Below are 13,147 nucleotides of genomic sequence, written 5' to 3'. Positions count from 1 at the left end.
TTGTTTTGAACCTTCATTTTTTTCCCAATTTTTTTGAGGTGCTCAAACAATTCTGACTGCAAACAAAAGACAAGAAAATTGAAAAACTAACTCAAGTGTATAGTATATTAAACGTAAAACATTTAAATTTTACTAACTTGCACCAAAGTGTCCATGCAAAATATTTCTTTTCCATTGTCCACACTGTATTTTTCCATCATGCGCATTTGAACATTTATAATCTCATGACTAACAAGCTTACCAAACAAGAAATCACAGAAAACGGACCCTAGTAAATGGACAATTTCGTCTTGCCAAACATCAACACTACAAGAAAATATGAATTATTTTGTATTAAAAAAAGATCCCAAAAAAAATATTAGAAAAATACACGATCTTTCAGATAAAAAGTTATACGCTATGTCATCACTCGAAAGATATTCTGTCAGCAACTTTTTCTCATCGTCAGTGGCTTCTTCATGTCCACAGAAATCTGTTCTACCTTGATATTCACTGATCCAAGCCTTATTCAAGTCGTTATCAGGTAGCTCCTCAACATCAATTACATAATTTGCCTACGCCAGAATACACAAAGATGGTAAAAACAATAAAGATTTCCAAGAATTAAAATATATGACTTCAATATCAAATAATCAAAGTTAAAGTAGGTTCCTATCAAAGTCACACCTTTTTTCTGCCATTCCTCTTTGGCGTGATACTGGGTGGAGTCACGAACATTGACGGTTTTCTTTTCTTTACCCGATCACCCCTCATTCTGACATTATCGACAATAGAAGATTGAAAATTAATGACTTTCTCAACCTTCTCAGAATTATCGTCAGTCTCGTCCAGCCCACCACTTTTGTCTGAAGTATCCTCATCAATACAACTTTCAACCACATTGGTTGAAATATCACCCCCAGAAACATTATTCTCTTTAACCACTTTTGTTACAATATTATCCAACAACTTATCAATCTCATTCATATCTTCACTAATACCGTCACATGATCCATTAAGAGAATTCTCTCCATCGGCTTTGCTTTTTTCCATTTCCATGTCACCACTTTCTTCATTTTTATCTCTCTCAAGCTCAGCTCCAACAACTCCTTTTTCATCCCCCAAGTCATCAACACCTATACTTTCTTTCATCTCAAATTCAACACAAGCCACACCCTTTCCCTTATCTAATCCGTCAGCACATACATCTTCACCATTATTAAATTCACAAATATCTAGAATTTTGATCTCAACCAATTTCTGAACAACCTCACCTTCTGCATTCACATTTTCAGATAAACCAACACTTTTACTCGTAACCATTTGGTCATCATCTGTCCTTTTTTCCTTCAACGAGGAATCAAAAGAATTATGGACAAACACATCAAAAAAATCAAAAAAATTACCACCTTGGTCATGTATCAAAATCAACTCTTCTTCTTCAATTGTCTTATCGGCCCCATCAACACCGTCATCAGAACTCGGATCATTGTCAACTACAACATCCTTTCCTTTGCGATTTCGAGCAACTTCCTTCTCCAACACTACATTTTCTTTCACATCAAACAACTTCCTCTTTGCTCCAACTCTTTCACGTTTCAACTACGCACAAATGCGTTTCAACATTTTTATCTCAGCCATTTGTTTCTTCACCGTTTTGTCGAGTTCACAATTATCTGGACTGCCTCATTGTTCCTTCAAAACCGGCAGCACCAACTACAATAATAAACAAATTAATACAGAATGATTTTTTATTTCTAAAAATATCAAATAAAGGATGCTACTAGAATTACCTTGTTGTCCAATAACATTTCCTCCTCTGGAAAGGGATATATTGACAAAACCTGATCCAAAAATAAATATATATATTAATGCTCCTACATTCAAAATAGGATAAGTAATATGAAAGATACCTTGGTTGAAGATATGGAATCGAAAACCGATTTTGCTTTGACAGCATCCAAATGGATCTTTCTTTTTCCAAAACGAAACAAACGAGGAAAGATATGAACACCACGTGGTACACCTAATGATGACACTCTCTCGTAAAACCAAGCCTAAGCCAAAAATTATATATTTAAACAAATTCAAAAAATTAATAGCATAATAACTGATAGAACTTAATACTCACCATCAATCCAACTGTTCAACCATCCAAGTAAAGTTTGCTTCCTTAATTATCCAATTCTCGGTAAAGAAACCGAAACACAGCATCTCCCCAAGCTAACTTAAAAAATGTGCTCAGATCATCCATATAAGGAAAAATAAAACCAGGAGTAATATAATTACCGGTGGAGAATATTACACAATTGAATACAAACAAAATAAACATCCGAACAAAACCATCAATGTCAGCTTCGACATTACTACTCGCAAGTGAAACAAGCTTCTTTTTTTATAACAATCCTGTGAGTGTTGCTTATTTTTCCTCCGAAGTGTCGAGACAGGAAGCTTGATTCAAGCTTGAGGTCCAAATCAACTTGTTGACCTCTTTGATGCAAACCAAACACGATGGAGAAGTCTCTTGACGTGAAAGGAATAAAAATATCACCACCAACAATGAAAGAGCACGAAGGGCTATCAAATCTTTTAAAGAGATAGTCTACTCTGCCACTACTCACAGGAAGAACTGACATGTCTATCTATTTACCAACTGGAGTATCCTTTATCCTACTGAGTTGTTTGTTCCCTACAATCGGCTTCAACTCTTTCATGATTTTTTTACAATAAGCAAGGGAACATCGTGTAAATATTACCTTTCCACTATTCATCAACTCAACATCATCATTTATTTCCTCTTCATCGACCATTTCTAATATTTAAAAATTTGTACAAAATATTATCATTATCAAATCAAATAATAAAATATGGAATGTTCAAGAACAACCCAATCATATTTGGGAACAATTTACAATATATTTTCAAAAACTGGTCATTTGTCGAATTAGCTATATAAAACTATCCAATATAAATTCACAACAACAAAACCGTAAAATTTCATAACAAAATGTCATTCATTGACAAAGATTGATGTTCTAAACCAAGATATACTTTAACAAACATCTTCAAGAACAAAACCCTAACAATTGGGGATAAAATATATACCATGAAGAACTGTAACAAATAAATACGAAATTCAGAATAATCATTCCAATTTTTCGACAAAAATATCAATAAAAACTTAACAAATTATGCAAAAAATAAAAGTACCAACACATTTGACAACAAAACCCTAAAAAATTGGGACAAAACGAAACTAGAAAAGATTTTAAAAATTAAATGAGACCAAAATTATTCATCAAAACGCTAAAATTGTGGGTTACTCGCGAAAAATAATACATTGTGGTCGATTTCAATAATAGAATACATGTTTAACCTGTTTCGGATTTCTTCTTCTTTTTCTTCATCATATTCGGGGTTTATTTTTTCCTTCCTCACTTTACCAGTGCCTGAACCTCACTTCTCTTTCGAATGTTTGCCTCTCCTCGTCATCGGTGCCATCATCAATACTAAGAAGATTGTCGCTAAAGATCAGTGCTTTCTGTCGTCGAAGAAGAATTGGTTGATGAAGGAGGAAAATAAACGTCTGAATCTGATAATATTAAGTATTTTAAAAATGAAGAAAGGGTATTGTGGGGTTATCAAAGAAATTGGGGGTAGTTTGGTCAATTGGTCACGAATAGGGAGCTCAAACATATTGCAGACATTTGTCAGGGAGCTAGAACACATAAACTCTTACACAAAGACTGAGGAATCATATGAGTTTCCCCTTAGAGATTTATCGAGAGTTTCCCCTATTAGTGATGGACGCACGCCCACAAATATACATTTATATATATATATATATATATATATATATATATATATATATATATATATGTGTGTGTGTGTGTGAAAGTTTCTTAATAAGATTCCCACCCTTTGTGGTTTGGACATTTCTCATAAATTATAATTATTTTGTACGAATTAAGCATTCAACGCATTTCTTGTGCATAAATAATGAGTAATCACTTAGTTTGTTTGTTAGTTATAGTCTGCATAATTGATTGAGTACTAGTAAATATTTTAACATAAAATATAGCTAGAATGGGCTTTCTTGAAATCATATTACAATTACGTACTTTTTGACAATGGAATATATATAAGTAGCTATGTTTTGTTTTGTTTTTTTTGTTTTTTTGTTGAAGTACGTAGCTAGGTTATTAGCTCTACCCCCGCATGATTAATTAATTCGCATGAGATATACAAACTCCATCTCACGCATGGCAAGAGTCAAGTCAAGAGTATCGTGAACTCCTCATCATCCATGCATACATAAATACAGTACTAGTTGAATAATTATTTATTAATCGTGCAGTTTAATTTAAAAAAATTGAGGTTACATGCATGCAATGTTATAGTAATAATAGACGACGACGTTGACGCTCGAATTAACGTATAATCTGCATCATAAATATATGTGCTTCGACATTAATTAAAAATTGAGTAAAATGGAGAAAATAGCAAGTGAATTACTGTTCCAATTTGTTAATAATTAATAAATTCGTCTCGGGGCTCGTGAGCTGGTGGGGTTCCCATTCCCATATATATTAATATTAATATTAATATAGATAAGATAACGCCGTGGACGTTAAGGTGTCCGTTACGTTCCGTCACTGTCACCTCCTCTCATAGAGATTCCTTTTCCGTTTGCGTGTCGGTGCAAAAACATTCCTCCCTTGGACCCTTTCTATTCTTCTTCAACCCCAAAATGTTTACTTTAATCATTATTCACTGACATTTTTTTTTAAAAAAAAAAACAAAAATCTTAATTTAAATGATTTGATTACTATTTTGGTACTCATATTTATTTTTTAATGAGTATTTTTCCAGGATTTTAATGTAGTATTGGAAAAAAAAAATAAAAAAAATCTTAATTTAAAATGATTTGATTACTATTTTGGTACTCATATTTATTTTTTAATGAGTATTTTTCCAGGATTTTAATGTAGTATTGGAAAAATTAAATTTAAAAAAGTGCTATTTGATTAATATGGGTCAAAGGTCCATTATGAGGTCCAAGCGGCCCGTTTAAAATTAAACACAATGACAAAGAATCCGTAGGATAGCCCATTAATATTTCCAGGGCCCAAATTGGAACAGACACTCTTCGTGTAAGTATTACGGCTCCTTTGGGCTCTGTAAATTTTAACTAGTTTGCTACTTTCCCCTAATCCACACCCTTACGTGACAAAGGAATTAATATTTGCTATTACATTATTCGCTGATCACTTGTAAAGTACTGATATTATATATCAAGACTAGCAAATGCCCAAAATTACTACTGTTTACTATTCCCTTTTTAAGCCTTTTTGTGTTATGTATTTTTCACTAATGAATATTATAAGTTGTATAATTTATGATTGATGAATCCACAACAAAACTTCACTTCAAAACCTGCAGGTGGGGGCGATTATTAAGTTCAAGAGGCTAAGAAGAGTGGAGTAACATGTTTAATGGATCCTATTTTGTAGCACTCAGGTGCTACTATAGTATTAAAACATTTGTATTTCAAATACAATATTTTGTTAAATTCTTCGTCCTTAATGAGTCCATTTGTATTTCAAATACAGTATTTTGTTAAATTTCTTTTCATCTTCTTCTCAACCGTCCACTCTTGTAAAGAGCATAGGGGATTCCTAAATAGTATTTAACTTTTTTATTTTTTATATTACACTATTTTCCTTTCTTTTCATATTAAATTAATTGTAATTGAATTGAAAAATTATAATAACAAAATATTATTTTATATATACGACTACTATACTCACAACGTGTACTTAAAATATATACATACAAGTATTAAAAGAAACAAAGAAATATTCATAGCACTTGAATAAACAACTGTCGCCACAGGCTTCTAGCAATGGATGAAATGATTGCCATGAATCTAATAAGTAATACACACACATTATTCTTCAGTATTTTGTACATCAAATCATAAAGTTACCATCGAATAATATTTACACATCGACCAAATTATTTGTTGCAGTTCAATGCTGTAATGTTGATTGGTAGCTTCCTCTTCATTCTCACAGTTGGAAAATATATAATATCGTCTCTTTCACCAATATCCCATCTGCACCAAATTAATCATTATTATTATTAATTCATGCATATATATAATAATAAATATATCAACACCAATCTCACCTATATGTTGTAACCAGATGATGAAGGAAAATCGAGATTTCCAGCCTCGACAGTTCCAGACCAGGACATAGCCGTTGCCCTCCGCCAAACGGCGTAAATATATTGCTACTTATAGCATCTCCTATTTTCTGCCACAAAATATATATATATATATGAGAGAGACCACATTTTAATTTGAGAAGTGATTTTGGAACCATATATATACACTTTATGATCAATTGATCAGATTAATGATATATAGATAGAGTCGATTGGATTTACCTTCCATCTCCAAGGATCAAATTCGTAAGGCTTTTTGTAATTCTCTTCATCCATATGAACAGCGCTAAAGGATGCCATAACACACCATCCTTTTGGTATCAAGTAACCTGAAGACATACAGCACCATAATTTTTTCAAAGCCAAAAACTGCGAGTTATCGTAATGTATTCAATATTCATGAATGTCTCATGCATGCACCTTTTACTTTGACATCTTTCAGAGCTTTTCTCCATACTGCATTGATTATATTTGCGAGTCTCAAAGTTTCACTGATAACCTGTAGGGAAAGAAAGATAAAAAAAATTAATTTTCAGCAGCTCTAGCTATAGATTATTCTCTGTTTATATATATATATATATATATAAAGCATCTTACGTTTTGAGTAAATGTTAACGACATGTAATCGTTCCAAGAATATTCCTCACGGGAACTATCCTTTCTCCTTTTGATTTCCATGTTCTCCTCCTAGCATTTTCATGAATATAATATATCATCACAGATCAAGAAACAAGTCAAATCACATTAATTAATATAGGAAAATAATTCGTGGCTACGTCCAATTAACTACCTAGTTCTCTAATTTATTTATCAAACAACACTTTGATTGAAACATGTGGGCTATCTATTCGCATTATTATCTACCACGTCCAAGAATATGACATGAATTGAAGTTGACATTGTTGGCCCTCTAAATATTTCACATCCATACAGTTAATTTACATCCAAAGGACTCGTACCTCTCTCCAATTCTTGTCAATCTTTTCAAACAAATCAGTACTCTTATATCTTACATAATAATCCAAAAAGTGACAACTACACTCCCGATTTAAATCACTGCAAGTAAGAATAACTATGGTAGCAGTAAAACCTTTGCAAAATTCGATGCCATGAAGAAGTAAACAAGCGTGTGTTCATACCACTAAGTGGGCTAAGGCAACAGGATTGTCGGTAAGGAATTTAACGGCTAAGGTCATGGCCGTGGGCACGGTCTCCTCTCCGGGAATCATCATCTCGATTATGTTCCCGCCAATGAAGTCAAATGGTAGTCGATGCTGCTGCGTCTCTTCTGATTCTCCGAGCTCATTTAGTAGAGCATCGATCACATCAACTGGAGGCTTCTCGTTTCCATCTGTTTTCTCCAGCGAGATTTTTCTCTTTTCTATAATTTTATTCACCATTTCTAGCAATCTCTTCTTGGCCTATTGCAAAAGAAAGGATTTGTAACAACACCGAAAAAATAGAGTTCTTTGATCATTTGTTCGAGGAAGGATACGGAAGAAATGATACCTCACATGTAAAATGTTAATTTGTATACATAGTGTTCTTGATACCTCACATGTAAAATGTTAATTTGTATACATAGTGTTCTTGATACCTCACATGTAAAATGTTAATTTGTACCTTCAAAGAATTATATAGTGTTGTTCCAGGGAGATTAATGGGTAGACATATTAAACCTTTGATGAATTCCTCGAATTCTCTCTTTAGTAAGTTCAATTCTTCACCTGGTTCGATGCTTAATAGCACTCTGACGAGGATTTCAAATGTAATCTGCCAAATAAAACCAAAAAAGAATGAACTAATGCAGTGATCAGAAATAGTCACGCATTAAGACACCATGCCTATGAGAGGACGGGACCTTTTTTGTTTCATCCTGAAGGTAAATGAGGCCAGTTTTATTCGACCACGAAGACAGGGAGTGCTGAACAGCTCTCTCAATGTCTCTGGTGATTCGAGCTTTAAATTGTGGCGATTTCAAGAAAGCACCAATGAGGGCATGCACCCTCTTGTGCAAAGATCCATTCATCTGCAGAATCGAAGTTTTTCCAAGAAGCTCGGTGATAGATTTAGGATAACAAGGTATAAATGCATTCCCATGGTTGTGTAGAATCGTCTTGTTCACGATGGGATCGCTTGAGACCACGATGGCCTTCCCAAGAAGGTGTGTTCTGAAAACATCACCGTACCTGATCACAAGAGAGGATGAGTTATTTTCATGAGTGAAATTCAAGAAAGGGTGTTGAAGCAAAGATCAAACGAAACCAGATTCCGAGATGAACCATTTCTAAGCAAATGGAAAGAAAAGAGAAAAAAAAAAGATTCTTTTTCATTTTTCCTCATGCTACATCCAGTTTGACCCAAACCAAGAGCAAATGAGTGAAGACAGCGAGCAATATTGAATGAAAAAAAGGAAGTGGATTAATACCAATCTGAATTTACTCTGCCAGACTCACCAGTCATATAGATATATGTGGTGGCACATGTTTGGAATCAAGAAAAAAGCAGACTAATTATATTTGAACAAACCAAAATGATGTATATCGGCTTTCCAGCTCCATTTCTTTATCAATTTCGTCTGTTTTTAAGATTTCCAGGACTAAAAATTGAACTAAATTTCCACCATTAATTAAAAAGAAAATGTGCAAAAAAGGATTCCGGCGGACTCACAAAGATTTGCGCTTTTCCATGAAACTGACAGGTTTAGCAGAGTAACCGGACGCAATGAAATCCAGCGTCTCTCCAATCAATGGCCAACCCCTATTCCCTCTTGGTAAAACAAAAGCCTTGTGTTCCCTTTCATCTTCTTCCCCACGATTTTTCAACAACTTAAACGCATACAAAACCACAACAGACGATAAAATCACCAGCGACAACCACCCATTCAAGAACTCAGAAAATGGCAGCTGTTCCATTCCTGTAAAAACCAAAGTAGAGAAGATGTGGTTTGACTCAAAATGAAGAAACGCTTAATTTTCTGAAAAAAGAAGAGAAAGATAAGGTCTTTGAGATCTACACACTGCACACGTGCACTTGAGTTATGTATGTATAGGCCTAGATGTGGAATTGGATGATGGGTTCCATTCTTTTTGTCTTTGTTAGGAGAAATGAATGCTCTGTGCTCGGATTCGTAACAAGGAGAGAGAGAGAGATAGAGGGATCGGTGGGTAATAAATAAATAACAAATGCTCCATGTGAAAAGTTTAAAAGACATAAAATATTATGTGTAAAATTAATAGCATGTTAGGTCCTATATTTTAAAAAAATAGCATAAAAACCCCTATGAAAGGGTATAAATGTGCCCGAATTTGTATAACATAGGGGTGAAATATACTACATTTTAAAAAATTGAAGGATGCATTAACCTATTAATATTTCTTAAAGGGTTTTATAATTTTTAGACTTTTCACACGGGATATTAATACAATTAGCCACATTGGAAGACGCAATTACCTCACCATTTCAAACATTTATTTCTTTATTTATGTAAACTTTTTCTACAACTCATTAACTCAACAGATTTTGTAATTTATGTAAATTTAATATTTTTATGTAATTTAATTTGTATCAAAGGTTTTTTTTTTTGGTAATATTAATTTCATATGAAAATGACTTGAATCAATAAACATATCATATAAAAGTTAATCTCTAACAAATGCTATTAAATTATCCTTATAATTCATATTTATTTTAAAAACTATATCATGCATTGAATTCAAAAGTATAGTAATTTTCACCTTTTTAAATGTCTCATTAATTTCATTTTCTATAAATAAGATTGAAAGTAATTAGAACACGGGTGATGCTATATGTACACTGAGGGTTACACGTTGTACTTGAATTAACATAAATATCCCTAATGTATTTTGGAAAGATTTTTTTTCAAATCAAGTGGAGGGATAATTTTGTAATTTCATGTGTAGTGTGTAATCCAATGTGTAACTCAATGTGTACATGTAGCATTTCCATTAGAACAATGTACAAAAGAGCATTTAAAATCCATCTGTTCAATGTCAAGTTTCATTGTACAGGCACTGTAAAAAAAACGAAGGGTAAAATTGTTTTTTTTTTAATTTTATATGTTTATATTTTTGCGATTTTGGTATTCTATGTTATTAAATTTCTGTTGTAGTCCGTTATATATTTTTATATTTAGTCATTTTTTCGACTTGACGCTAACATAAAAACAATGCAGTGACGATGCAACTCTCATTTTTTATTATAGTGTCACATTAATAATCCCAATGAAAATCACTAAAATTATTTAAAATTTTTTTTACAGAAATAAAAGTGAAATTTGATAACATAGAGAACCAAAAGTACAAAATGACAAAATCACATGACAAAAATGCAGTTTTTCCTAAAAAAAATAAAGGACATTTACTGGAGTTTTTCCTAAAAAAAAAATAAAGGACATTAATTAAAAAAATACATATTTTAAAATTAAAAATTAAATAAAGTCCCATAATATTTTCTCTAAGTCAAACTAAGCTACCACCACAACGACCTAGGTCAATAAATTATTTTCTTTCAGAAAAAAATTGATTCAATAGAAGTACTACCATTATGTGTAATTTGAATGAGGTGCTTTTATTAATTATAATGATTTGATCATTATACTCAATTCCACCTCTCAACTATTTTTTAAAATTAAATTAAACTTGAAATTTTAACGATTTTTAAAACTAATTTAAAGGTTTTCAAAATCAACATCTCATTCTCATAGCATATTATCTTTAATAGTTCAATTGGTTGTATATATAAATTAAATGACAAAAATCATTAGGAACATAATAATAAGTGCATCCATTAATTGTTAATGCAAAATACTCCTGTGACTTAATTTTAAAATATAAATTAATGGAAAACACTTGAAAAATGGAGCAATTAAATTATATCTATACAATAATTTCAAAATTATTGATATAATTACTTGATATAAAAATTAATAGTGAATTACATGACAATTCAAGAAAAGTTAATAATTTTAAGAAACTTTTATAGTCAGATATATATGTAGATATTTTTTTATGAATAAAGACAAATAAATCAAGATAATTTGTCATAGAAATTTCAAGTAAATAAATGTAATTCTTTTTAAAAAAATTGTGACACCTCATAATCATAAGATTAAAGGTATTGATCAAATTTCAAAAAGCAGTAAAAAATTTATTTTTTTATTTAAATCATAAAATTGTATGTGTAATTAATTCACATAATATACATACATACAATATATGTAATAATTTTTTAAAAAATTGAACAAACTGCGAACAACGAAAAATATTAGAAACAATTAAACTAAAGCAACTATATTTTTAATTAATTTATATTCCGTTTATAATTTCCTAAAATAATCCAAAAGGAAAAAAAATCCATTGAAGTAGTGAAATATAACAAATATATTACAAACATCACTCAATTGATTATTATATTAATTAGAGCATGTAAAATTCCTATACAACTCATAAAGAAACAATTTTTTTTAAAAAAATTTAATGATAGATAGTACCTATCAATATAATAATATTTTCTAGTGAAGATAAATAAAAATTCAATTTATTTTATGTCAAATATTAAAATTAGTGTTTTTTTTATCAATATAATTCAAGATAATAATATAATTTGAAGATACGTAAAGAATAGAAGTTAATGTATATTAATTGTCATATATTAATTAGAGCACGTGAAATTCCTAGAAAACTCTTAAATAAAACAATTTTCTAACTTATATAGTGAAAGACATAAATGAGAATTCATAATTGAAAGTGATATATTTATATATTAAAAATATAAATAAAATAATAATATATTAAATTAATAAAAAAAAAAAGAAAAAGTTCTGATTTAAACACTTCTATATTTTGAAAAACTAGAAAATAACATGTACGTTGTACGAGACGATAATTGTTTTTGGTTAAGATCGGAGTTATTATATATATCATCTTAATTTGTTTAGCTTTTTTAAACTTAAGTTTTAAAATTTTTACGGCCAATTTCAAACTTCGTTCACTATATGATTCGATCTCTAATTAACTACTGAAATGAGAACATTATATCTTTAACTTTTTTATTTTGTGATCGGGCTGTTCTCTAGTCGGTGTTATTCTTGTTGTGTATTACATGTTGTATATCTTGACATTGATTTATTTGTTAGCTAAAGACTTTTAAAAAATAACATATATATGTTATATATTTGTTGAAAATGTAAAAAAAAAATGTACATAGAGATTTTTGTTATAAATATTATAGGACCGAGCGCTTTGTTTTACTAAAAACTATAATTGATGGTAATGATATAACTCAAATATTTTAAACCGTACAACAACTTAAACGCCACGTTTTAATTGTTCTACCCAACATGACGACAATTAGTGCGTACGTCCTTAACATTCTCATTTCCAATAATTGTGCTTGTGTTAGTGCTTTAGTTCTATTCTAAAATCTAAAACTGAGAAACGATCGTACGAGAAATATATAATTAATTGACAAAATAGTCGAAACTAGACAGAAGATTGTCATATATATATAATTGGCACACATGCATCGATAGAAAATGATCAATAGAAGAGTGATCGATCATTGCATTTGCATGCATGGTTTCTAGCTGTTGATTTTCCTGCAGTGCTTCCTGATTTGTCCTGATCTGGAACCTGTCAATGGAGAAATATTTCCCATCTTAACCATGGAATTTGCGAATTGCTGGATGAAAAGGTGGTTGTTCAACGCATGCATATTTCTTCACCAGCTCTAATGATATTGGATTCTTGTTAACCAGTATTTGGTCTGAACTCAAAAGTCCCTTGGAACTCAATAAGTTGTTGAAGTATATATGAGTTGTCAAACTTTGTTGCATGGGGTGACAAAATCCAAGAAGACATATTGGGAGTGTTTGCAATAGATTGTGCTTTTGTAGAAGTGATTAATTTATAGATTA

General features: G+C 31.1%; 1 protein-coding gene across 3 annotated transcripts; it reads right to left on the bottom strand.

Annotated features, from left to right (window-relative positions):
• Nucleotides 1–5,820: 5,820 nt before the first annotated feature.
• LOC140887845 (3-epi-6-deoxocathasterone 23-monooxygenase CYP90C1) lies at nt 5,821–9,362 on the bottom strand. 3 transcript variants are annotated; one of them, XM_073295363.1, is made up of 10 exons: nt 9,227–9,362; nt 8,881–9,127; nt 8,072–8,399; nt 7,834–7,983; nt 7,350–7,631; nt 6,808–6,897; nt 6,631–6,709; nt 6,433–6,539; nt 6,172–6,299; nt 5,821–6,097 (listed from the first exon to the last, which is right to left on the bottom strand). In XM_073295363.1, the coding sequence occupies exons 2-10, from the start codon at nt 9,123–9,125 to the stop codon at nt 5,998–6,000; spliced, it is 1,509 nt and encodes a 502-aa protein (XP_073151464.1). In that variant the 5' UTR covers nt 9,126–9,127; nt 9,227–9,362; the 3' UTR covers nt 5,821–5,997. The 3 variants fall into 3 exon arrangements, with proteins under 3 accessions (XP_073151464.1, XP_073151466.1, XP_073151465.1); XM_073295365.1 differs by having other exon boundaries at nt 9,231–9,335; XM_073295364.1 differs by lacking the exon at nt 9,227–9,362 and having other exon boundaries at nt 8,881–9,220.
• Nucleotides 9,363–13,147: the final 3,785 nt, after the last annotated feature.

This window comes from Henckelia pumila, chromosome 3, assembly GCF_033568475.1.
Source record: "Henckelia pumila isolate YLH828 chromosome 3, ASM3356847v2, whole genome shotgun sequence".
Taxonomy (NCBI): Eukaryota; Viridiplantae; Streptophyta; class Magnoliopsida; order Lamiales; family Gesneriaceae; genus Henckelia; species Henckelia pumila.
This window is presented reverse-complemented; position numbering and strand designations above follow the sequence as displayed.